Consider the following 26,282-nt stretch of genomic DNA (forward strand, 5'->3'; position numbering starts at 1 on the left):
CTGGCAACACTGAGCACCTCCTGCAGAGCCCAGCAAACTCAGGCTGAGGGTTTTTCCTATCAGAAGCCAAGACACTTGTTCTCTTCTGAGACCTCCCCCCACCCCATTTCCTGTTTCTACCTTAGGGCTTCCATCTGAGGAATGTGGTCCCCCTCTCACCCCACCGGCTCCAGCGGCTTGGCCCAGGGGACTGCTGGGGATTGCATAAGCCTTTGGCCCGGCTTCAACTTGCCGTGGCTTTTCCCCCACTTGTGGTCACAGCCAAGGGAAGCCTGGCGCCGGGCTCTGAGGCCCAGATGGAGCGGGCTTCTGGAGGGACTTACCCGACGGCTTGTCTGTGGAGGACGGGAGGCTGGTGAGGGTCGGCATGGTGGGCAGAGGGGGCGGCAGCACCTTCAGGTTCTGGTCGCTCTGGATCTCATTGGTGGAGATCTGGTTGATGATGCGGTTGTAGGGGGGCGGCTGGTAGACACGGGGCGGGGCGGCGGGGGGCGGCTGGGGCATGGGCCTGGCGGCGGGCACCCGCTGGCAGTGTTCCTCCAGCTGCGCGATGATCTCCGACTGGTTGTGGGCCAGCGTGGCCAGGTGCTGGTACTTGTGCTCCAGGTCCTTGTACTTGCTGGCCAGCTGCAGCATGTCGGCCGTCTGGTTGAGGATCCTGTTCTCCAGCTGGGACAGCTCCAGCGCATTGTCCCGCTTGCGGATGATCTCGTGCAGGAGCTGCATGTAGAGCTGCGTGACCCGCGAGTTCATGTTGCGGCTCTCCTTGCGCAGCAACTTGACCTCGCTCACGATGCCGCCGTCCACCTCCACCAGCTGCTGCAGTGTCTCGATCTGCCGCTTCTGCTTGAGCAGCTCGTTGTTGAGCAGCTCCAGCTCCTGCTTGTGCACCCGGTTCTCCAGGAGCACCTCGGGCTCCTTGGAGTTGACGCAGATGGCGCCCGTGACCCGCTGCTGGGGCACGATGAAGGTGTAGGTGCACTTGTCTGGGGACTCGCCGGCCCGCTTGTACCTGTTCAGGTAGATGAACTCGCTGGGCGAGCCCTCCTCTGTGCCCTCAAAGCCATCCTTCTGGCCTGCAGCAGCTCCCAGGGTGGCCAGCAGTCCCAGCCACCAGCATGTCATGCACAGTGGCCTCATGGTCCTTACAGAATGGTGGTTCTTCTTTGCAAACAGAGCCTATGAAAACCTGAAAGTAAACAGAAGGGGAGACTCAGTAATGGCCCTGTCCCTGCCAGCAGCCTGTGCCATAAATGAGCTCAGACTTGCATCAGCAGACCTTTCCAAAAACGCAACTTCAGGAGGCAGCCCTTCTGGGAGCCACAGGAGGAGACAGGAAGGCCCCAGCAGAGGTAGAAGGAGACAGGAGGGGATCCAGGCATCTGAAGGCAGCAGGCCATGGCCCTGCCACTCCTGGAGCCAGCTCCAGTGCCCACAGCCTTCTTACTGAGCTCCTAGCCTGGAGCCTATGAACCACACGAGGGCAGCTTAAAGCAGGGAGGGGAGGGAGAGGAAGGGTTCTCTGACCTCCCTTCTCCTTTGCCTCACACTCCTCAGACTGCGAAGTCTCCCCTGGACGTGCCCTTTTTAACACCCATCACAGTTGTGATGAGTCTGAATTCTGTGTGATCTTTTTTCATGGATCTATGCACCGTGAGAGCTGGTGCTATGTCTGTTTCCATCCTGTATCCCCAGGAGGCTGCACTAAGCAAGCTTTCTGAAAATATATGTGTACATTTTAATAGAGGTACTGATGATTGAACCCAGGACCTAGTGTATGCTAAGCATGCGCTCTGCCACTGAGCTATTAACACCCCCTCTGCAAATATTTGTTAAATGAACAAATTGCTAGACATAGTATTGAACCTGTTCAGTGTGTCATGGACAATGTCAGTGGAAGGATGTGTCCAGTCACATGGGTTTGGTCTTGGCTCTGGCCAAGCTACAGAGCCCAAACAGGAGCAAACAACTGAGCTCTTCTAAATCCAGATGTTTGCAACAGCCAGTAACTGCGCAGTCCCCATCATTGCAACGTGATTAAACCAGGTGGGAGCAGAATACAGACACGTGTCTCCAGATTTGTTTCCGTTCTATTCTTAGACCATTTGCTCCTTCCCCAGGCATCCATCGAACATCTGCCTATGCCAGGCGGTGTGCTGGCTGCTGGAGATGCAGCTGCACACAGGACAGAGCCAGCCCCTGCCCTCACAGGGCTTGCCCATCATCGCGGCCCCTGGGAGCCGTGAAGCAGAAGTAGTGTATGCTGCAAAAGGGTGTAACAGGGAACTGACCTAACCAGAGGGGTCAGGAAAGCTTCCCTGAGAAAGTGACCTTTATGCTGACCCTGGAGGGATGAGTAGGAGTTAGCCAGGCCACGGGGGAGGGGACGGACACGCACAGATCCCTCCTCTCGCCTACTCAGGAACGTGGCTCCAGCAGTTCTCCCCCAGCTCTCTGGCACGATCACATTTTTCCTACAATCATGCTGTTATTTCTTTCAACTTAAAGAAAATCCTCTCTTGACCTCCCATCCCTTCTCCAGCTACTATTCCATTTCTCTGCTCCCCTTTTTAGTAAAACCCTCTAAAGAGTTGCCCATACCCACTGTTTCTAGAAAGTCCTCTCTTCCTGTTCTCTCTTGAGCCCATTCCCATCAGGCCTGGCCCCCTCCCCTCCTTTCCAAGTGTCCTGGACAGGGTCCCCAGTGGCCTCACTTGCCAGGCCAAATGGCCAGTAAGTCTCGGTCCTCATTAATACTTGCCTCTTAACACTGCGGGACCTGGCGGCTCCGCCCCTCTTCCCAGGCTGCCTTTCCTCCTGTCTCACTGGCCACTCCTCAGCTTCCCTTGCTGGTTCGTCCCCCTTTTCCTGTCCTGGGCTGGGAGCAGGCGGGCAGAACTCAGTCCTCAGGCGTCTTCTTTACCTTGGTGGTCTCATCAGTCTCGCGGCTTTGACCACTTTCAACCACGGATAACCCCCACATTTATTCTCCAGCCTAGGCACCCCACTGGCCCCCGCCTTGAGTCCAGACTCATACATCCAACTGCCTCTTTGACATTTTCGCTTACGTACTGCTACTACCTCTGGGCATCTCAAATTTGACTTATCCAGAAATGAGCTCCTGGCGTTCACCGTACCTCCATTCCAACCTATTCATCCCAGGTTTTCCTATGTTAGCAAATGGCAACTCTGTTCTTTTGATTGCTCAGGCCAACAACCTTGAAGTCATCCTTGACCTCTTTCTTTTTGTCATCCCCCATGTCTAATTCACCACCAAATTCTAATAACAATATCCTGAGAATATTCTCAGAACCCTCCTGCGTCTCCCCACCTCCCCTGGTACAACCCACCCTCACCTCTCGCCTGGACTCAGCTGGTCTCCCTGCTCCTGCCCTTGCACATTACAGCCTGTCCTCAACCGAGTAGCCAGAGTGAGCCTTTTAAAGAAGTCAAATCAGGTCATTCTTCTGCTCAGAATCCTCTGGTGGTTCCTCATCCTGGAAAAGAAGTTAACGGGTCTCCAAGGCCCCCGACCTGGCCGTGCTCCCTCCCTGGCCTCATCTCTGACTCCTCTCATCCCTGCGCTCGCCGACTTCACCACACTGGCCTCCTGGGTGCTCTTCAGGCTCACTGGTGGTGTGGGGCCTTTGCACTTGCTGCTCCCTCACCTAGAACACTCTTCCCCCTTCCTCGTTGCGCACACCCTCGCCTCTTTCAGGTCTTTGCTGAAGTATCACTTCCCCATGAGGCCTTCCCTGCTTATTTAAAGTTGTGACCCTGGCCACCTTCACTGTCAGACAGTGTCTTGCTACCCGCCCCCATGAAAGGAAGCTCCGTGAGGGCAGCGGCTTGTCCGCTTTGGCCACTGCTCCGCGCATAGTGCCTAGCACAAGGCCTGGAATACATAGGAGCTCAGTGAGTATTTGTGGACTGAATGAAAAGACACACCCACAGCAGTTACCACACAGTGGGGTGTGTTATGAAGAGGGGCCAGGGAGCCGAAGGCAAGTGACTGGCTGAGGGGGTGGGGAGCTGCACAGAAGGAGCCCGTTTATTAAATTTATTACTAACGCCCATAGCATCCATTTGCTGAGTGCCCACTGTGTATCTGGCCCTGCACCCAACATTCTGCAAGTGTTCTCTACTTTATTGAGTTCTCACAGTGTCTTTTCATAGGTGCTGCTGTTATTTCCATTTTACAGGTGAGGAAACTGACACTCAGTGAGGCTAAGTGACTTGCCTGAGATCACAGAGCTGGAGGGTGGCAGAACCAGGACTCAGCCCAGATCTGATGAACTCAGACCCTCAAACCCTTAATGACTACGCAGAAATGTACTTTATCTGGTTTCTAGTAGTGAAGTATTAACATCACGACTTTCTGACTTCGCATTAATTTGCGTTAGAATGACAACTGTGACGCAGAACCTGAAGTTTCTTCTCTTCCCCAGGCCCCTTTGAGGGCTTCTCTGGTGGGCAGCCTGGGTCTGGGCTCCACCTTGTACTGGACAGCGAGTGGTTACAAAACAGACCTGTGCTCCCAGGGCCACGCTGAGCTGTTTTCCGCTTGAATGAGAAAGTCCAAGCCTGGTTCTGAAGGCCAGCTCAGGCCTTCAGGCCAGGCAGAGAAAGGTGTTTGGAGCCTCTGGTTTGGGTTGGGCTATGAGGTAGGGCTGCAGTGACGTTAGTGGAAACGGAGCTGAGTTTGTGAGTGTTTGCCTAGTTTCCAACCGGCTTTGGCAGCTCCTGTGCTGGTGGCCACACCCGACCCACAACAATGGGGAGGAGCCGCCCTCCCAGCCAGGACCGGCCTGCCTGCACTGCTTTGCCCCAGGCCGCTCACCTGCAGCAGCTGGGACTAACACCTCTCTGTGGGGCCTGATGCTGCTGTGGATGCCCTCGAGGGCCTCCACTTTGGCCAAGACACTGCCATGGGCCAGGGAGGCAACCTAGCTCCAGGAGAGGGTTGGCTTCCAGACCTTCCCAAGCCTCAAGACCTGGCAGGGTGGCACTGTTTACCCTTGAGTTCTGTCCCCTCCCAAGTGTGGGCTCTCAAGGCTTCCCAGGCAAAGCTCTGTGCCCTTGGACTTGAGACTCTGAAGGCTGAGCCTCTTCTGTGAAATGGGGTATTCCAACACACCCTGCACTAGGTTAGGAACGTGGAAGTGCTTCTGAAACTAGAGATAGGGATCACATGATAGCGGCACGAGAGCAGACAGCCAAGCCGACGGGCAGTGAGGATGCTGACCACGCAGTGTGTCCAGCATGTGTACCATCTCCTTGGATCCTCCCATACCCCTAGGAGGCACCCTGACTGACTATCCCATTTCACAGAGCAGGCCCTCCCCAGGAGGTCTGTCTGGCCTCCTCTCCCAGCCTTGAAGGGGTCATGGTGTCCCCAGCATCTCACACAGCGCTGGGCAGAACGGTGAGGCAAGGGACGTGCAAAGGCAGTCAGAAGCTGTGCAGTCTTTGGAGAGCATCTCTTGTGACTGTTGTAACTTGACAGTTAACAGTCGTACAGGTTTCCAGGTTCACAAGGCCCTTTGTGTACACATTATCTCATGTAATCATCACAACGTTCAGAGCTAGTTAGTATTCTGATGGTGAAGAAACTAAAGCTCAAGAAGGGGTCAGGTATCTTGCTCAAGGTTTCATTGCTGGTGGTGGGACCAGTCGTGATGCCGCGTGATTCTGGGTCTTACTGTCACATTTCCATGGGGTCTGGGCTTGGCAGAAGTGACTTGGAGCCTTTTGGGTTACAAAAGAAGGAAAGGGACAGGGCACTGTGCTGGGTACCTGACATACACTGTCCCGGGGAATCCAGCGAGGTTGGTACTCCCTACCCCACCCCCCACCCCCGGTTTATAAATGACGGCACTGAAACCCAGACAGGCTAAGTGACTTGCCCAGGAGCACATGGTAGACAAGGGCCAGAGTTGACTCAGTCCAGAGCTGGGGTCAGCCTGACACCAAGGGCTGTGCTCTTTGTGTTGCCCTCGGCCTTGGAGTAATTTATTTTCCTTAAAGATTCCAACCCCCGTCCTCAGTTTTTTTGCAAGTTTGGCAGTTCTTAATGGGCAGTAATGAGTTTGTTTACTTTTTCTCTCAATATTTATTCAACTAATTGCATCTCAAGAGAAATAATCCCCCAGCATTCCAGCCATCTTAGGTCTGGAGAAGAATTCAAACCCAATCAAAGAGATGCTCCTCAGTTTCTTCCTATGACCAACAAAGAAAAGCAAATCCAACTGTTTTCCTTGGCTTCAAAATGAAAATAAAAACGATTCTTGAAATTGCTTTTCCACATTGTATTGTGAGGAGTTTCCATTATGCACGGGTTTCCCCCCCAGCCAGTGGGGCTGGTGTGACCGACCCACGTGATGGACTCTGCATACTGGGAGGCCACCTCCCCAGGGCTTGGGTCCCTCACAGCCTCTGCTGGGCAGCTCTGACTGTCCCTGATTGGTCTGGTGTGGTGGAGCCACGCACCATGTGTCCTCGTCCCTCTCAGCACCACAGCACTGCAGCCAGGTGAGGGGCCACTGGGTGGGAAGAATCATTTTCATAAGACAGAGTTGTGTGTCCTGCCCTGTGGCAGAAGCTGCTTTCCTGGGGTCATCTTGTGAGCTCTTACTCAAAGGTTAGGGGTAAGAAAATTTCAGTTACTAAAAATAATAACTACAGCCAATTATCACTACAACCCATGCACTTTATTATATACATTATCTCACTTCATCCTCAAGCCATTATTTCAGGGTTGTCATGGATGGTGGCCCAAGTTGTGCACTGGGCAACTCTGGGGAAGCACAACTCACATTGATAGTCTTTGTAGTTTTGTATGAATTTAATTATAGCAGTTTTCTAATTCCCACAGAGATGCTTTTAAGGCTAACAGCAGAGCTAACAATTATCTTCATTGCAGGTGAGGGAACTATTGAGATTCAAAGTCCATGAGTCATTTTGCCCAAAGTCACCAACTTAACTAAGTAGCAGAGTCAGTAACAGAACCCCAAAATATACACCATGCTGAACATATACAAACAAAAGTTCTGAAGTGACAAGAAGCTCAAAAGAGATTATTCTCTGACACCCTCCCTCCAAGGCAGAGGGGAAACAGGAGAGCTCTTGGGACCCCCAGGACTGCTGACTCTGAATTAAATCCAGCCCTCAGGATGGTGATTCATCACTAAGCCATGTTGTAGTCCTGTCTGAGGGTTCACAAAACCCATCCCTTCCCCAGCCAGCTCTGCTCCATCATTCTGTGATTACAGATGAAAGCCAGGTATGAGTCCAAGCCAGAGGCACTGCAGGAGGCCTGAGAAGTAGGCCTCTGCCAAGGCAGTAAGGGAATCTGGAACTGCCACCTGGCCCCGAGCATGCCCAGCTGGCCCCTGACAGGAAGCTAGGGATTTGAACTATGCTTGAGTGAATTCGATGGACCTGAGCACGAATCAGGATGTTAAACCAACATCAGGACAGAGAAGAAACAATCAAAGCCTCAGAGTTGACAATTTTTCCTTCTAAAGCTGGTTGAGATGAATGATGTGCCAGTCGCATAGTACCAAATCATTTGGTAATCCAGGATGAGGGAGGGATCCAGATAGAGGAAAATTCCAGAAGGAAAGGCCCTAGAGGGCCCAGCTGAACACATGACCGATAGTATAGCTAATAACAGCTGTCACTTATTTGTTGTAAACTTACTGTGTGCCCCACCATACTCTGTCTCACTGGTGCTTGCGACTCTGTGAATAGGAGACCATGTGTGCTGGTTGGCCCCAGTTGAGACCTGGTGTCTTATTAATTATTAATAGCACTCTTTCTTATTCTCAAAAGTGTCCTGATTGGGTAACAAACTATATGATCCCCTTACCTGGGAGAGAGGTATTATCTTCATTTGCAGTGGAGGAAACCCAGGTCCAGAAAGGTTAGGTCACTCCTAAGAGCCCTTGGAGTAAATAGTGGGATGGGATTCTGTTATCAACTGCAGGGTCCATGCCTTCACTTCTATCAAGATTGTCTCCCCAACCAGTATGAATAAAAGGTGCCTGTCTGTCTGCTTGGCCAGGATGCGGATTACTTCTTAGTCACTCTTGACTGAAAAAGTAGAAAAGGCTTTCAGGTCAGCACAAGGGTGAGTCTTGTTGGATGTTAGAAACAGCTTCATGATCATCCAAGTGGTGAGACCCCAAAATGCGCATCTAGGATGAGCAGTGGTGTCCTCACCTTAGAAAACCTGGAGAAGGAACTGTGCACCACTTGTCCTGGGTGATTCACCGCCAGCCTGGAGGCCAGGGAGGGAATAGCCGCATCTCCAACTGCCATCCCCTCCCGGCCTAGGATCCTGTGACTCACCCCCACCAGAAGGCAGTGTGGGCACCCAGGGAGTCTGGGGCTGATTCCCAGACTCTGCCAGTTCAGCTCTTATTAGACCTTCAAATGAGCCATTTGTCCATCCATCTTGCCTTCCATCCATTTAGCCTTCCCAGCCAGCCAGCCATTGTGTGTTGCTCCAGCCTGGGTCTAGCCCTGTCATGAGTGATGGGAACACAGGCATGAGCCAGAGGCAGGTAGGGTAGGACCAGACAGATGTGCCTAGAAGAGTGACTGTGGAGAGTTGACTCTGCCTGATGCCCGGGCCCCTGTGCTCCTGCCACTGGTGCGTTGTTGGCTCCAGGGCAGGGCTGAGTTCATGGTGGAGGCGGTTGTGGTCATACTGTGAGATCACAGGGCAAGAGGGGATGTGGTTAGGCAGTGGGGAGCTGGTTGCCTTTGCCAGGAGGACAAGGATTCTGCTATCTCTTTTTCACAGTGCATTATTTGGGAACCATTTTGAGATTCCCCCAAAGCCTATGCACTGAGCCCTTTGTGCCAGGAGCCTCGGCCAGCACAGCAGAGGCGGGAAAGTCTGCAGAAGCCATTTCAGAGCCTGGCTCCTGAGTTGGCTGCTGCATTTCCGGCAGTGCCTGGAGTGCTCTGGAGCCCTGGAACTGGAGAAGCCTCAGGCGAGATGGAGAAGCCAGGGATGGGGTGGACAGTGCTGCCCCAGGGCGGCTTCCTGGGAAATCCAGACCTTGCCTGGATCTGCTCTTCTGGGCCAGGCTGAGTGGTTGGCACCAAGGCCACCTCGGCCTGTTGGCAGGGCTCATCCCTTGAGCGCTTGGCCAAGCGCTTTGGGCCTACCTCGCTGATCCCAGTAACTCTGTAAGGCAGGGGCTACAGTTATCCCCATTTCACAGATGAGGAATCCCAGATAAGAGATGAATTCTTGCCCAGGCCACAGAGCTCCCGAGTGTGGAACTGGGCTTGGAACCAGGTGTGTTGACTCCAGAGCCAGCTCTCTTCCTGACACCGTACCCAGCCCCCTGCCCTCCACATCATGTGCAGCTCCACACTGAACTCATATCTGGTCGTGTCAGTGTCCTGCTTGAAAACAGAGCCCATGTTGTCATGCCTCCCTGCCTCTGCACATGCTGTTCTTTCTGCCTCAGCACCTTCCCTGGGTCCTGCCTGATGCCTGCCTGCCTTCCTTGCTGAGTTGACCTCATCAGTCTGCTTCTCTGAGAAGCCAGCGGTTCTCAGTGAGGACCCCTCCCTCCTCCAGCGCGCAGGAGCAGCCGTGGCTGCTTCCATCACAGCACCCGAGACACACAGGAGACACACAGCTCGTACTCATCTGGTTCTCTCCCCTCGGACTGCGAGCTTCTTCAAGGCGGGCTCAGGGCGGTTTCCCCTCTGAATAGCCAATAGCCAGGATGGCACCTGGGTGACTAAATAGGAATTCAAGGATTTAATTGAGCATTTCCCCTATGTCAGCCACTGTGCTGGGGGCTGGAGATGGAGCAGGAGCAAGGTGGCTCCCTGCCCTCAAGGGGCCACAGGTGTTGGTGAGACAGAGACCAGGTATCAGGGCCCTGATGGGGCGGCTCAGGGGGCTGGGGGCACCTAATCCAGCCAGGCGGAGCAGTGTGGCGCCTGAGGTTAAGAGGCATTTTGTCTGGCTTTGAGACGCCCTTCCCTCCTTTTATTCGTTCAGCTCTCTTCTCTGCCTGTCCCTGAGTGGGTCCTGGAGGTCCAGCAGTGACTGAGAGATAGGAGCTTTCGCTCGTGGAGGTTGGAGGGGGACCATCTTGGGCGGGACTTGGTCATTCCTAGAGCTGGGTGGGTCCTCAGGCATCTCTCAGAGATAAGAATCGAGTTCATTTAGGGCTTTTCTGAGGTGGTCTTGGGCGTGCCTTTCTGGAGGACTCGACAGCATGGGGAGGCTGGGGCTCTGGGGCTGCTGGCCCCACGGCAGGCTGGTTTCACCAGAGAATTGACCTAACACAATAGCTTGATTGTAAGAGGCCTCGCTCCCCCGCCACTCCAGCATGTTAACATTTCTGTGATCAGAATGTGTCTTCCAGCTGATGTGTACGTGTAACAGGACATTGTAGCATTTTAACCCCCCTCCCAAGGCTGTTATTAAGTCAGTCAATGGCTTAGAGTCCATGTGAGGGAATGTGGTTTTGTCATAGAAACTACCCTCAGAATGAGGTTCTCGTGTGACCTATCTATCACCACAAACTCCTAGCTGCCAGTGGCTGAATAACTCTTCTATTTGGGGTGTTTTATATAAATTCACAGAAAAGAAATGCTGTTCCATGAATTGATTCATTCTTGAGATTCCCACAGTATGTTTGTCGAGGATGGCAGTGGACTCAGAATGAGCCCAGATTTGGGTTTGAATCTTTGCTTTTTGGCCCACTAGTGGAGAGACCTTGGCAGAGGTGCTGTACTCTCTGACCCTCAGTTTCCTCCTCTGTAAAATGGGGACAGCAGCACGCATCTCTCAGGACCCTCGTAGTGCCACATGCCTCCTCCTCACACGTCTCCCACGTTTTGCGTTTGTGTGTTATTCGATTCACCTTCTGCCTCCTCCCACTGGGCTGTGGGTGCTGTGAAGCAGAGCCCCTCCCCCATCTGACTACTGTTGGTTGAGACCGTTTCAGATGAAGTGGGCTGTGACGCAGGGAGGCCAGAAGCTGAATGTACTTGCCTTGGGCGGGGCTGCTGCCTGTTCTGTTTGTTCTACTATAGGAATTGCTATAGTTCCTATAGTAGAACAAACAGGTTCCCCGATGTCTACTCAGGAATTGCTCAAGTGTGGCTGGTGTAGGTCATGAAGACCTGTGATCCAGTTCTGCAACCCTTGGAGTCTCCAAGTAGGGGTGCCGGACACTCACGAATGGTATCCCAGGCACACAGAGGAATGTTTGCCCGAGGCTCTGCCCCACTGAGCTGGTGCCAGAGCTGTGTGGCGCTGCCATGGGGGACAGCCACACAGAGCACCAGGTGCATGGGTCTCTGAGATAAGACAGCCTGGCTTGGAATCCGGTTCCACCCCTTATTGACTGCAGTACCGCAGGCATGCTGAGGCTCCTCTTAAGAGGGGTGGCAATGAGGCCTGTTCTGTCTCAGAGGTAGGCTTCTATGACAAGCAAATGATGCATGGAGTTGGATGAGCACATGGTCTTCAGAAGGGGTGGTGCAGCATCTCTAAAATGGCAACCAAAAAAGACTCGGCTGCAAGACGCCTTGAATAGGGCAGTGGAGTGAGGTAAGAAAAGGCATGGACTTCGGAGCCATACTGACCAGGGTTCCAGTCCACAGAATCACCAACTGTATGACCTTGGGCCGGTTGCTTAACTTCTCTGAGCCTTAGTTTTCTCACCTGTAAAATGTGGTGCTAAAACTAGAACTTAACCTCCTAAGGTTGTAGTGACGATGAAATGAGAGAATGCACGTGCCCAGTGGTACTCAGTAAATCATTGTGGGGTTGAGCAGTGGATGAAGAAATGGCTTAATTGCTCTGCCCATGGGTTTGCAGCAATATTGTGCAGTCCCCTCCTGGGCCATGTGCATCACACAGTTTTGTCTGCCTTTACTGAGCAACAATCTAATTTTTGTTAGCCACGCCTGTGAGGTCAGTCAGAGTCTCTGCCCACAGAGCATAGTGAGCCACCCTGGTTCCAGCTGGAGCCGGGAAACCTGCAGCTTCTACAGCCCCAGAGGTCTCGTGCTGGAGAAGCATATATTTAATGTCAGCTTTCCCAAATGCTTCCAGGAGTGCAAGGACCACTGAGACCTCTGCGGCCGTAGGAAAGAAGTTACTGTCCTGGGCTAAGATGCACCAGTGTTGGCTGTTGTAAGACCCACTGGACTCAGCCATCCTGTGGCCAGATTTGGTGATGGGGTGTTGTTTAGGGGCGAGGTCCCTGCCTCACCCTCTGCAACCCCAGGACAGGGCTGGTATTGGTCTTCCTGCTTTGTGGACTTCTGCAGCGCTGTGGTAGCTCAGTTTCCTCACCTACTGGTTCTGGCGAGGAGACCAGCAGGCAGAGGAGTGGTGCCTGTGTGGTTGGTAGGACGCTCTTGCTGTAAGGTTGGTATCAGATGCACCCAACGCCCTTTTGTCAGTGCCTCTGTACTCTCCCTTAGTGTGGACTTCTAGGACCTGATTTGCTGTGGTTGCCCCGCACATAAAGCACCCCCAGGCTCCTGGGAGGACCCCCAGTATGGGTGGCAGTAGTGGCCACAGCACTGGCTCAGCCTTGCTGGATTTTCTGACAACCTCTGCAGGATGTATGCAGGACAGAGAGAGACCCTGGGTCTCTGCTCTTCCCTTTCTGTGATTCTGATTGTTATGGCTCATAATACTCAGTGACTAATGTTTTCTGAGGGTTTGCCATGCACTAGGCACTCTGCTAAGGCCTTCCTGGGCATGGTCCCATGTGCTCCTCCTTGAAAGCCATGGAGTTCAGAGTGTAGGGTTCAAGTGCTGGTGCTGGCACTCACTAACCTGGTGGTCTCGGGCACAACACTTAACCACTGTGCCTCAGTTTCCTAGCCTGTGAAAGAGTGATGACTTACAGTATCTGTATTACAGGGTGGTTGTGAGGACTGTAGCCAAGTGCCTGGCTCAGAGTAAGTGCAGTTACTAATTATTATCCCATTTTGCAGATCAGGAAACTGAGGCTTAGAGAGGCTAAATGTCCTGCCAGTGTCACTTTGTTCATAAGTAGAAGAGCTACGATTTGAACCAAGCTCTTGAGCACCACCTTACTGTGCCTCAATTTGGAAAAATACATGTGGGGAGCATTTGGCCAGCTTCGGAAGTGGCATTCTCAACTTTCCTCAGAGCCCCAGTGAAAGGAGATCCTTCTCTAAGTAACCGAACTGGCCTCTGGGAGCTCTCATAATCCCACAGCAGAGGCAATAGCTGACCCGTGACACACATATCACAGGAGGAGAAGGGAGGGATCACTGAAGAATTTCTGTTTGGAAATGTTATCTAACATACGCTTTCAAGGGACTGGGAATGTGGAGCCTGCGCTGTCCCCGTTGCCGGGTGCCAGGTCCCAGGAAGCCTCACCCTCCCCTACTTCCCGGCCAGGCCACTTACAGCCTGATGGAGACCTGGGGTCCTGTCCAGTGCTAGGGGGACCACACGTCCTCGGACACACCGGGATACCAGGGCAGCACTTTGCGCCGAGTCACAGCGGCAGGAATCTCTGCCTGATATGTCCCTCCCGGCTCTGGACCCCGGGCTCCGCTCCTCCCCAGCTGAGGGTGTGAGCGAGGCTGCTCAACTCCGGGGAACTTTCTGAACAAGGGCTCCTGGCTCCCGGCTCCCGGCTCCCAGGGCAGCGTTTGCTTTTGCTTTTGCCTCGGTATAATCTCCAGCCAGGGTAGGTAGGAACCCAAAACTTCAAAACAACTTCCCAAGTCCTCAGGCTACCCTTGCCATCGGCAACTCGGGTCCGCTGGCCCCTCAAGCACACCCCTCCACACAAGCTCACACTCCCGCACACACCCCAGCTGCTGAGCCATGCCCCGGAGCTGCCTGCCCTCACCCCAGAGGCTCTTTGTCTGAAGGAGAGTGGGGCTTACTGATGAAGTCCTTGAAACCCCAGCCCATGACCTCACGCCCCTAGAATGCCACTCTCTGCCCAGGTGTCCACAGATCCCGCCCCAGCAGATGCCTTGTTGGGCTCCAAGTGAGAGCAGGAGTGCCCCGCTCTGGGGTCCAGCTGCGTGCTTCCCCTGCCCGCCCCAGCTGGAGGGGTCAGGGTTCTTGAACCCTGAGACCCGGGGCCAGCTGCTGCCTCTCACCCCATCCTGCGGTGCCACAGAGCTGGCCTCTTACCTCTTCCCTCCTGCCTTGGTCCCAGGGCAGCTCCTCACATGCTTCACCTCGGCCGTCAGTGGGGCAGCCTGGCCATGGCCTCCTGGAGGGGTCCCCGAGTCACAGGCCAGACCGGCGGCCGAGCAGCCCTGCCTCACTGGCCTCTGCTAGCTCAGCTCTGCCTCTGCAGTGGGGCTCCGGCCGCGGATGGGGCGGGGGCTGCCCGGGGGTCCTGCCAGGCCGCTCACAACCTGCCTTCTCTCACGGGAGCCAGCAGCTGCCTCAGTGCCATGCTCTGCAGGTCCGGAATGCAGGCAGCATTGCTCAGGGCTCGGGGTCCATCCTCAGGCCGTCTGCGGCAGCCTCATTTGAACTCCCAACTCCTTTGTGGAGCCTTTACATGCCGCTGGAGGAAACTGTGAGCACAGCCTGACCCTGGTTGGCTGCAGGCACTTCTCTCCACCCACCAGTGCAAGAGGATCCCCCAGGCCCCAGAAAGGCTCCGGGCCTCCCCTCAGCCCCAGACAGAGGCGGGCCGCCCGGTGATGTCACACTAGCTCCAGCCCCAGCTGGCCTGGCCCCTCCCGCCCCAGCCGGCTTTGGCGGCCTTGGCCAGCCCCCTCCTTCCTTGGCACGAGCAGCCTGGCCAGCTCTGCTCCCTGGCCCAACCTCTTCCAAAAGCCGGGGCAGCCCCTGGTGCGCTCTGCTAAAGCAGAGAGCTTCCCCACTGACTCAGGTAATGGGTTTAAATCTGCTCCAGCTGTGCAGGCAGCAAGCGGGCATGTGGGCAGCAGGGAGCCGGGTCCTCCCCCTGGGTGGCTCCCTCACCCAGGTACTGCCCCACCGAGCCCCAGGTGGGCAGGAATGGCAGCCCACACAGATGGCCTCTCCCCATCAGCTGCCCTTCTTAGAGGCTTCACTCTCACCTTTAAACCCTGAGGGAGGGAGCCCAAGGCTGTCTGCACAGAAGCCAGCAGGATCTGTGCTGTGAAAGTTAGGGAGAGACAGTGGCTTAGGACAGTGGAAATACCACGGGCTAGGGGTGAGGGCAGCCCTGGGGAACCACGCTGTCACTTCCCACCTGAATGGCCTTGACTGAGTCACTTCATCTCTCAGGCATCCCTCTCATGTATCAGTAAATGAACTAAGACGAGTAATCTACCTCTAAGGGCTGCAGTGAGGATTCAGTGAGGTCACACAGGGAAGGGCTTGGCACGGGATGGATGCCTTAGTGGACTGGACTCAGGACTCTGGTGTTGAGCGGGCCAGGGCTTGCTCTCCCAGAACTTCCACTGTGGCCTCGCATCCGGCTCTTTGAGGAACACGTACTGGGAGTCCATCAGCATCCTCAGCCCAGAGTCTGTCACTGAGTTAGAGCTTGTGAATGTTTGTAGAATCAGAGCAAGAGAGGAAACAGCACTGGACCCCAGAGTGAGCAGTGCTACAGACTGGTCATCACGGGCAGGCAGAGGACGGAGGGCCAGGCCGGCTGGGTGGGAGGAGGCGAGTACAGGGAAGGGAGCCGCTGGACGCAGGGTCATCCCTCTGCCTGGACGACAGCCGTGTGCAATACTGGTGGTAACTCTTTCCTTTCAGAAAAAATTTTGGCGATGGTTGTTGTAGTGGCGATGATAACTGAGTACAAATTGGGAGAGAAAATTTAATGGGGTTCTCCACACCCCAGGCACAGCATATCATGTTTCTAATTCTGGGGCAAACAGGCCCACCATGGTCCTCTAGCCCTCAGGGTCTCCACTCCTGTCTTTGCAAGGAGCAAATTTTCTTGCCTCAGCTTCTCCAGAGGGCCTGGAAGGTCCTGGTGGTGCTGTGGTGGAGCCGTGGCGGGGGGAGGGGGGGCATGGTGTGCTGGGGGCCCAAGATCAGCAGAAGCACATAGAATGGGCCTGAATTCTTGTCCCTGAGCCTTACCCTTGACAGCCTGGATGCAGGCATGTTCCCTTCTTTCCCTTCCTCCCCCTCCTCCTCTCTCTCTGTCTCTCTTCTCCAGGATGTGTTTGTTGGGAACCTGCTCTGAGTCAGCACCAGGAAGCCTAAGTCCCTGTCTTCACAGAGCTCACAGGCAGGAGAGGAGACAGACGGACAGACTAGGGTGCACACGAAGTGCTAGGCTAGATACGGGGAGTATCTAAGCAGGAGGCCTGGTTAAGCAGTCAGGACAGGCTCCCTGATGAAGTGTTGCTTCAGCTGAAGCCTGAAGGCTGGCATGAGTTAGCAGCTGGTGAGGCCGGAGGGAGGCTGGCCTGGGCAGAGAGGGTAGTGTGGAAAGTTCAAAGATGGCCCCAACAATATCTCCCCATCCACAATGAGACCTTGACACTCCTCCCACTGAGAAGTAGGGTCTCTGTCCCCTCCCTTTGAACTGGGTGGGTTTGTGACTGGCTTGTGACCAGTGGAATGAAGTGGGAATGACACTGCCTGCCTTCCAAGGCTGGGTGAAAAAAGGCAGTGCGGCTTCTGCCTTGTTCGCGGGGACACTCTGGAGCCATGAGAGTCCCGCTGCCTGGGAGCTGCCATGCACAGGCCACGTGTACTGTAGGTCCCAGCTGGCAGGCAGCGTCACCCCCAGACACATGAGGAAAGAGGCCCCTGGCCAATGAGTCATCCTTCCCGTGGAGACCCCAGACATCAGGGGGGAGAGACAAACCATTCTGCTGTTCCGTATCTGCTTTCCTGACCCACAGCATCCACGAGGGTAAGAAAATGGTTATTTTAGGCCGCAAAGTTTTGGTGGTAATTTGTAACACTGCAGTGGTAATGGGAGCAGACCCTGAGGCAGGGAGAATTGAAAGGAATTCTTCTGAGGAGCCGAGAGGACTGCGGTCTGGGGTGAGAAGGGGAGTGTGGCGGGTGATGAGGCCTTGTCAAAGGTGGGACTTTATCCCAAGGGCAGTCAGGAACCACTGAAAGTTTCTGAGTAAGACAGGGTTCTGGCTTGCTTTTATTTTTAAAAGGCCACACTAGTGTGGGGTGCAGACTGGATTGATGGGTGCTGCCGTCGAGGCATCGGAGCTGCTGGGAGCTGGCGGCAGCCATCCTGGTGAGAGAGGCAGTGGAGTGGTGGGGCTCACTGAGGCAGGAGGAACTCCCAGGACTTTCCCTCCCTTGGCAAACAGGTGCCGCCCAAGTCCCCTGAACACTAAAACAAACATGCTTCCGTAATCAAAGTTCCTGGGATCCCATCCAGTTCCTGGGATCCCACCAAGCGCTGTATTGTTTTGGTTTTAGAATTGCCACTTGGTTCATTTTTATGGGTCCCATTTTCTTCTGAGATTCTCTATCTACTCTTTCATTCTATCCTTCATTTCCTGAAAACCCTTTGCATATTTATAACAGCCATTTTAACGTCCTTGTTTACTAATTCCAACATCTGGGTCATTAGTGGGTCTGATTTTATTGACTGTTATTTCTCTTGACCATGGGTCCCATCTTCTTGCTTCTTCACATGCCTATAATTTTTAAATTGTATACTGGACATTTTGGATGATACACTGAAAAAAACTCTGTATTTTACTGTCTTCCTCTAAGAATGTTGTGTTTTGTTCTGGCAGGCAGTTACATTACTGGCATATTCCCTTGATCTTGTGGAGGCTTGGTTTGTAGGTTTTGTTCAGGTATGTTTATTTTGGTTTTGCCCATAATCCTAGAGTATAACCATTGTTCCTGGATTTACTTGTAAGGCATGGCCTTTCTGGGATTAAACTGAGAACCTTAAGTGCTTGCTAAGCCCCTTTAACTTGGCAGGACTTGAACTCCAAACTCCACCTTCCAGGTGGCTGCTGAACTTTCTGCCACCCTACTGCTTTCTTTTGGGCTCCTGGGAGTCTTCTCTTTACATAGACACAGTTCAGGGTTAACTAATGATTTAAGGGGAATTTGTGTAGTAATTTTGGAGCTCCTCTTTCTGTGGCTCTCTCCTTTCTAGCATTTCCCCCTTCCGTTTCCATCCTCAAGGTCCAACTGCTTTCTCTTCTTCCCGGCCAGTAATGCTGCTGCCTTCTGTTTTATCATCCTGTGTATCACCATGACCTGGGAAGTGCCCCGGTGTACTTCACATCTTTCAAGGACCATGTCTCTGCCAGCTTCTATTGCTTTGGGTTGTTCTCACGTGCTTTCAAGCAGTTGTCTTTTATTTATTGTCCAGCTTTTATCATTGTTACCGACCAGAGGGTTAGTTCAATACAGTCTACTTCTCCTTTTCAGGAACTGGACCTCTCCACATCCCAATTGAATTTGTCTTCCCACCCAAATCCTCTGTACTCCTGGTTTTGCTGGTGCCCTGCCATAAACCTAGCCAGCTGGTTGGTGGTTCTTAATTTAGTTGTCTGCCCTCCCTGTTCTTGGTCATAGGCTGTTGGGAAATACTAGCAAATCCCCAAAATTTGTAGATTGGTTCAGCTCAGTGTACCCATCAGTGTACCCACCTGGGCACCAGAAGATGGAAGAAATGTGTGCTCCCCGCAAGCCTTGTTGGAGTACCTTCTGTCGCTCCCTGTGATGTGCTGGGCGTCAAGCTCAACATTTTCTATGTATTTTTTTTACTTCTCCTCCCAAAACCCCCTGAAAGAAATACTGCTATTCTGTTCTCCTCTGGAGAGGAGTGAGGCTTGGCAGAGAGAAGTTCCTTGCTCCAGGCCACACTGCTAGGACGCAGGGGGACAGTGACTAAGACTTATTTCAAAGGTAGCACAAAGACTATTGTGTTGTCCTGAAAACAAATAGCATTTCTTCCATTCTAACTTTTTTTTTAAACTCTTTTTCTTGTTTTGAGTTCTCTGAAGTCAGGCTGCATCTTAAAGCATGTCAGGGTTTAATTGGCAGCACTTTTTCTTTTTCACTAGAACATGACACATTTAATGGTTGGTGACTTCTCCGATTCGAGGAAGTGTGGCAGTTTTTTTAGTGATCAAGGCTGCAGTGAGGTTGACCCATGGGTGAGGGACAAAAAGGCAGGGCCCCTCCTGTCCTGGTCAGCTGGTCTTGGAAAGGCTTAGGGGAGCGTCCAAGCATCGGAAGGCTGTGGAACTTCCCAAAAGCCTCCATCCATCCAGATTTAATAAAACAGCTGCCTCTGAGCTGAGAGTGAGCCAGCTGGTCCCCTCCTCTCCTGGAGGTGTTGTGGCTGGGTCCTGTGACTTGCTGCCTCGTGCCTGACAGGGGAGCCACGTGCTCCCTGGCTCTGGTGAGAGGTTAGGAGACTTTGTTTATGGGAAGATTCTAAGGCAGGGCTACTAGATATCCTGTTCTGCCCAGTGTCACAGAGGATGTCCAGGCACATAGAAAGCCCTTTGAGGACACTGTGTCTGTTAAGTACTTGACATGTCTTTCCAAATGTCAGAACAGGGCGCATTCTCAGTTACAAAGCAGCTTAGAGAGCCTGCTGTGAGCCTGTGTGTGTCCCATTTCATTCCTGACTTCCCAGCCCACCTGCCAGGGCACAGAGTCAGGGCAGCGCCTCGCCTCAAGCCCTGACATCACCTAACAGTCACACATTTGCTCTTCAGTCAACAGATATTTATTGAGCCCCATCTAAGCACCAAGTGCGGACTCCAGGTTAATCTGCCCAAAGCCAATTTGCTGAGACTTTAGTTGACTGGGTTTCATTTTATCTTCATAACAGTACTCTAAGGAATGTTCTCTTGGTCCATCCCTGCGGCTGACGTGGGAGTTCATCCCCAAGAAGGCAGAACAAGGAACAGAGAGAGGAGAGATTTAATTTCAGTTTGCTGGTTCTCTTTGTAGCTTCATAACAAAAACTTCCCAGCAAATTTCCAAAGCTGTTTAAAATCATCCCCATCCTATATAAAAAGTTTTAAAACTGTGGCTTCTGGAACATTGTCTGTGTCAGAAAGGACCTTTGTCTCAAACAGGAGGTGAGGGGCCAGAGGCAGTTTTACGGCCAGTGGGGGAGGTCCCCAAGCCCCTTACAGATGGACACCTGCTGAAATCCTCATCCCGCGGAGCGGCTGGGCTGTTGCTGATGTTGCTTGTCTTTCCTGGGGCCCAGTGAGACACCTGAGCAGATAGATGAGCATTTCTGGCAAGAGACTGATGGACTGAGCTTCCCAGGCACGAGGCCATGGTGCGGTCACCAGGCAGAGGAGCTGGTGCCGGCAGGGAGATGGGCCAGCGTCATCAGAGAGATCCGAGGCTGAGCCTGGGACTGCCTTGCTCTGGGCTCTGTCCTGAGCATCTCACTCGAGACCTAGCAGGTGGAAGCCCACGAGAGATGTCTGTGGAATGACTGCATGGGAAAGCTAGCATTCTAAAGGTTTCCCTATGTGGCACATCCAGGGTTTCTGACTGTGTCTTCAGGGTGAAGGCAGCAAGGAGTGCCATTTGGGAGTGTGGCTAGGAGGAGAGGGGGCAGGAGACCCGGGAAAGGAAGGACAGCTGCCCTAATGTGGTGAAGCTCTGTCTAGACCAGTGACGGGCTGCCCCAGGCCTGTCCCAGGCTGGCTCTGGGGGCCCCAAGTGACTTCTCCCTCCACTCACCTGGCTCCCGGGGCCCCCATCTCAGCCCTGCCCTCCCCGCTTCTCCACTGCTCCATCAGCCAGGCAGGTGCAGGAGGGAAGGCAGTACCTGTGATGGGCCTTTCGAGGCCGTCCTGTCAGGTGTGGATGGGGCAGCAGAGGGGCATCCGCTCACATTCCTAGCAAGTGCAAGTTGGGTGATGGTGGTGTTCCCAGCATGAGTCCCTCTCCCCCCGCATGGCAGCACCAATTTGCAAAGTTTTGGCATTTGTTTATCACCCTAGAGTCTCACGGCAGGCCTGGGGGTGGGGAGGGCAGCAGCTACTCCACTTTGTAGATGAGAAATGTGAGCCTGAAAATATGGTCATTATTACGTCATTTATTAAGTGTAGACTGTGTGTGGAGCGTTGTGCCCATCCTTTCGCTGGCCTTATCTCCCCAAATCTTCACAGGGTCTCTGTGAGGGCGATGCTCCAGGCAGGGCCTGATGACTCCTCGTGCCCTGCCTGGGCACTTTGTCTCTGTGAGCTCCTTCCCCCATTAAAAGTATTAAAACTCATCTTCTGTGACTCCATCAGTGTAAGGACAAATATGTTAACATCATACAGTAAAGCATTTTCTGACCTAAAGTGTCACTTTTTACTCTCATTTTAAGAGAAACTAGACCATTTTCGTGAGCCCCTAATAGTATCATGAGCCCCAAATAACTGCGCCTGCTCTGCGGGATGGATGGCGGCCCTGACTGCGAGTCCACTCTCCCTCCTACGCAAATTTGGAACCCAAAATGGCTTTTTTAAAAAAGCCCTTTTTAGAAGTTTGGCACAAATTCATTTGGTGGTAAAATCCGACTTGAATTGAATTGACGTGAGGTTCTGTGTAGTGTCTGGACTGCTTAACGTCACCCCCACGTGTTTACGGGGGCTGCCCGCCTCCGCCGGGCAACGCGGCCGCGCACCCCCTCCCCGCCCCCGCCCCAGTGGACTCATTTGCTTGTAGATCCGCTCTCCTCTCCTGGACCGGAGTTCCTTGAGAATGGGACCGTGTTGTGTTCATCTCTATGGATACAGATATTAATCATTTCTCTTTAAATCCATCATTTCCTCTTTCTCAATGAACCCACAGGGAACTGCCGTTTACAAATTTCTCTCTAGCTGGGATCCAAACCAATTATCCAGCGCCTGGCGGGGGTGGGGGGTGGGGCGGTCTCTGGATTTGCTTTGCATGAGCAGATATGAGGAGGAGGTTTGCGCTCAGGTCCCTGGAAGCAGACAAGGGGCACAACTTCATGGAAAAAAATAATGGAGACAACACGGATTGAGCACGTATTGGGTGCCAGGCGCAGTACTAAAGGTTAATATGAATTGTCTTAGTTATACTCATAACAACTCCATGTGGCAAGAACCATCATTTTCCTCCTTTTAGAGCTAAGGAAAATAAAGTTTGGAGAGATTAAGTAGCTTGCCCAAGGGCATAGAGCTATGAAGTGATGGAGCAAAGATTCAGACCCAGGCACATGAACTTCTGAGCATGATTTCACCCCTGGTGCCACCATGATGGTGCCTGAATCCGGCCTGGCTCCCAGAGAGTGGCCTGAGCTCAGGACAGTGGGAGCTCTCAGCAGAGGCTGGAGGAGCTGTTTTCACTGCACTCGTGGTGAGACCTGGGGCTCAAGCAGCGCTGAGCAGTGAGACTCGGGGCCAGGTGATAAAGTGCCACAGAGCACAGCAAAGGGCCAGCCCACCACTCAGTTATTCCACACATTTCTACTGCCAGGCACTGAGGACACAGCACAGACACAGCCCCTAGCTTTTGGAGTGTGTCTCCTCGAGGAGGCAGGCAATGAAGAGATGAGATAATTTCCAAGGCTGATGAAACCAGTTAGTGGAACAGGGAACGACAGGGGTGGGAAGGATGCTGTTTTAAACAGTGCGCTCAGGAAAAGCTTCTAGGAGGAAGGGTCCCATGAACCGAGGACTGGAAGGAGGCAGCCATGCAAAGGAACAGCATGTGCAAAGGCCATGGGGTGGAGATGAGCTTGGGCCACCCAAGGATTGAAAGGCCAGTGTGGCCAAGCAGAGGTGACAAGCAGGAGAGTGGAGGGAGGCGAAGTGAGAGAGGCAGGCCAGGGCAGGTCCTGCAGGCCAGGTGAGGCCTTAGGCTTAGATTCAGAGTGTGGTGGAGGCCTCTGGAGGGTTGTAGACAGGAAAGTGATGTGCACAGCTCTGCATTTTCTCAGTTTCTCTCCTGGTGCTGGGTGGAGAGTGGTCCAAGGGAAATGAGAATGGAGCTGAGAACCCTGTTAGGAGACTCGAGGGGCTGTCTAGGTGGGAAGCAAGGGGACTGGCACCAGGGCAGTGTTATGGAGACAGTGACCAGTGGTTGGATTCAGGATAGGTTTTGGAGAAAGAGCTGACAAGAACCCAGCACAACTGATAAGGTGAGAAGCAAACCGTGCTGTTTAGCACCTTAAAGATTTGCCACTTAGGAGCCTAGAAATAGAGTTCTGGGGACGAGGTAGTGACCCACAGTCAGGATTGCCATGTCCTGTTGGGCAGTGCACACCCTGCACAGCTGTACATGGCAGCCCTGACCACAGCCGGTGCTGACAGTTGGGTAGTGTTGGGCACCATACTCTAGGAGTGTATGGAAATACGTGCCAATAGGGAGCTGGAGAGAGGGGACCCCACCCCTGACACTAACAGAAATAAGTGGGGGGACTTGGGAGTGAGGTTGAGGTATGCAGATGTGTTGGTATCTACATTTTTGAATTGCTGTTCACATGATCCTGTGTGTCTCCTCAGGCTGCACTGGACCGGAGAAGTCCATTTACTTACCCTATTCCTTGAACTAATTAGTTTTCATCGTTGAGGTAGCCCCTGAGATGGATGCTCACAAGGTTAACATCTGGAGAAACATGACAGCTCAGGGTCTCCTTGGGCTTGCTGGAAATCATTTCCAGCAAAGATTTGTAGCTCTGCTGCCCCAAACCTAGAACAGGGAACTTTGTAGCAGGCCCTGTCAGGGAGAGGCAAGAACTTGAAAACCAGCTGTGACCCTTGAAAACCAGAATGGGTTGTTTCTGCATCTTCCCAGGCTTAGAACTCTCAGACCCGCCCCAGGTACTCTGACCGGTAGGTCAGGGGTACTCACGCAGGCCCTGTAGGGAGTGGGGGCAGCTGGTGCAGGAGACTTGCTTCAGCTCCTCCGGTGTCCACACCACCCCCTGCCCTCCCTCCCACCCTCTCTGAGCTGGGCCAGATAAATCTCAGCTCTGAGGCTGAAACCCTGGTGAGCTAGGGTTAGGTTTCCCCTGTGCTGGTTATTCTCCAGTTGCTGCCCCAGATCCTCTCTGTGGCACCCTGCCCTGTGTCCAGAGGCCAACCTGTGTGGATTGTCCAATGGACCCCCTTGACGTCTGGCTTCCGGTTGGGTTTGGCCAATGGCAGGAGTCGGCAGGAGACGAGAAGGTGGGAAGAAGGTGAGGCCAGGCAGATTGCCAGCTCCCTCCCTGCTGGACCATGGCCGTCCTGGTGGTGTAAGGGGAGGCAGCCAGGCCTGGGTTTGAATTCTACCTGTAATTAACCATGTGACTTCTGAAATGTATCTCTGCATCTCAGTGTTCTTCATTTTAAAAATGTGGATAGTAATACCACCTTCCCAGGATGGTGGGGAGGGGTACGTGAATCAGTGTGAGTGCAGATAGCCTAGATACTGAGTCCTCTGAAGGTCACTGTCATTTTGTATCTCTCCAGGTGGCCTCCTTTAGTTTTCCCTCTGTGGTTTGTGTGTCTGTCAGTCCCAGAACCCCTCCTGCAGAGCCTCACTACCGACAATCCGTTAGTCAAAGAAGTGCTTCCCTGCCCCTGCCTTGATCTGCCGCCTGTATGTGAAGTCTCCTTAACCAAGGAAAACAATCGTTTTATCACGGTGGGAAGCAGGCTTATGGGAAGTGCACACATACACATCCAAATGTGGTTTGTAACATTTATTGAGTGCTTGTTGTTCCTCACAATAACCCCATGAGATAGGTTCCTTTATTATTACCCAATTTTCAGATGCAGAAACTGAGGCTTAAGAAGTCACTTGGCTTGTCCAGGGTCAGACGTGAGTAGGTGGTGGGCTGGTGTTGAACTTGGGCAATCTGGCACCAGGAGGAGCCTGGCCTCCTAGGCCCTGGTCACCTGCCTCTGTCGTGGGGAAGCCTCAGCATTCCAGGCTCCAGGAACCAAGTCATTTTAGATAATCAAGGTGACCAGAAAGCTACCAGGTTCTCTCTTAGAACATCCAGTGCTTTAAAAATCTTTATCCATTCTCTTTAACCTTTTCACACAGACCCACACAGACACACACACACACACAGACACACACACACACACACACACGCCCACTGGCTAATCGCAGTACTGACCTCTCCTTGGTGACTCAGTCGTCTTGAATAGACTAACTTTACTGCCTATAAGCTCCAGGCAGCTGTGTTTGTTGTTACTTTTCTAGCTCTTCTTTCCATGGCAGCAGTCACCTTCCCTTCCTGGCCTCCCACCCGTCTCCTGATTTGTTGCTTCTCACCAGCTGAGATCCCTGAAATCTGATAGAATTATTTCCACATAAGAGTAGCTGGGCACCCCACCAGTCTAAAGGGCTCTCCTGTGAGTCAAGTACACGAAAGTCAGTGCAAAGGCCTTCGGGACTTACAGGTCTGTGCTCTTACAAAATACCTGCCGTCTGCTGCACACTCCCTGTGTGCCTGGCCGGGCGGGAGGCCTTTTATGTGGATTTTTTTCATTGAAACCTCAAAAACAGAACCTTCCAAGAGAGATTCTATCTACTGCCTTCCATTTTAAGTGATGAAGTAGCTCAGGCACGGAAAGGTTAGGGAGTCTACCCACTGCTGCACCGCCCGTCAGGGACAAACCCAGGCTCTGGATCTGGGCCTGTCTGAATCCAAAGTCCACAACCGTAATAGGGTTTACGCAGCCACGTGAGGATGGGCAAGTCGGGGAAGCTCCAACCCGCATCTCTTCACTTGGAGGATAATGCTGTTTGTTCCCAGGGTTAGTATGAAGGTGTCACGTGCTCTGTGCACAGTAGGAACTCTATGTACGTTGGGCCCCCTGTGCTCATTATTCCTGCCCATCCTGGATCTGAGGTTCTCAATCTCTAGCGACTTTGGAATCACCTGAGGGCTCATTAAAACACGGTTTGCCAGGTCCCACCCCAGAGATTCTGATTCTATAGGTCTGGAGTAGGGCCTGAGAATTTGCATTTTTAAAAAGTTCCCACGAAGCTGTGCTGTGGGATCCATTGCTCAAGACAGATGGGTTTGCTGAGAAGGTGAGTCCGGGTGGCCGGCAGTGACCGTCCCTGCTTCTGACGGCTGTTCCCCCTGTGCAGGTGCCGGTTGGGTATCAAGCAGGGAAAGCGTGTTTTGGCTTCTCGCAGCCTTTTCCTGGGAGCTGGCTTGATGCTTTTAGTCCCACCCTTCTGCTTCTCCACCAAAATGCCTGGGTGTCACCAACCTGGGGAAGTGTAGTGTTTAAGCAGCATGGCGATGTCTGGACTGTGAAGGTTCATTCAGCCAGTTTTATTAACATGCCCCTGATTTCCAATTGCTTTCCTGTTTCAGAAT

The 26,282-nt window shown here is 53.1% G+C and overlaps 2 protein-coding genes across 10 annotated transcripts in view; one reads left to right on the forward strand and one right to left on the reverse strand.

Annotated features, from left to right (window-relative positions):
• The window catches only part of ANGPTL2 (angiopoietin like 2), a 33,538-nt gene extending 18,817 nt beyond the window's left edge, over positions 1-14,721 (reverse strand). The window contains exons 1-2 of the mRNA XM_064490532.1: positions 14,186-14,721; positions 324-1,189 (exon numbers count right to left, since the gene is read on the reverse strand). Of these exons, the coding sequence (XP_064346602.1) occupies positions 324-1,140 (817 nt within the window). The 5' untranslated portion in view covers positions 1,141-1,189; positions 14,186-14,721. The remainder of the gene's footprint in view (positions 1-323; positions 1,190-14,185) is intronic.
• RALGPS1 (Ral GEF with PH domain and SH3 binding motif 1) overlaps positions 1-26,282 on the forward strand; it is a 259,983-nt gene that overhangs the window by 153,985 nt on the left and 79,716 nt on the right. The window lies entirely within an intron of this gene.

This window comes from Camelus dromedarius, chromosome 10 (genome assembly GCF_036321535.1).
Source record: "Camelus dromedarius isolate mCamDro1 chromosome 10, mCamDro1.pat, whole genome shotgun sequence".
In the NCBI taxonomy this organism is placed as follows: domain Eukaryota; kingdom Metazoa; phylum Chordata; class Mammalia; order Artiodactyla; family Camelidae; genus Camelus; species Camelus dromedarius.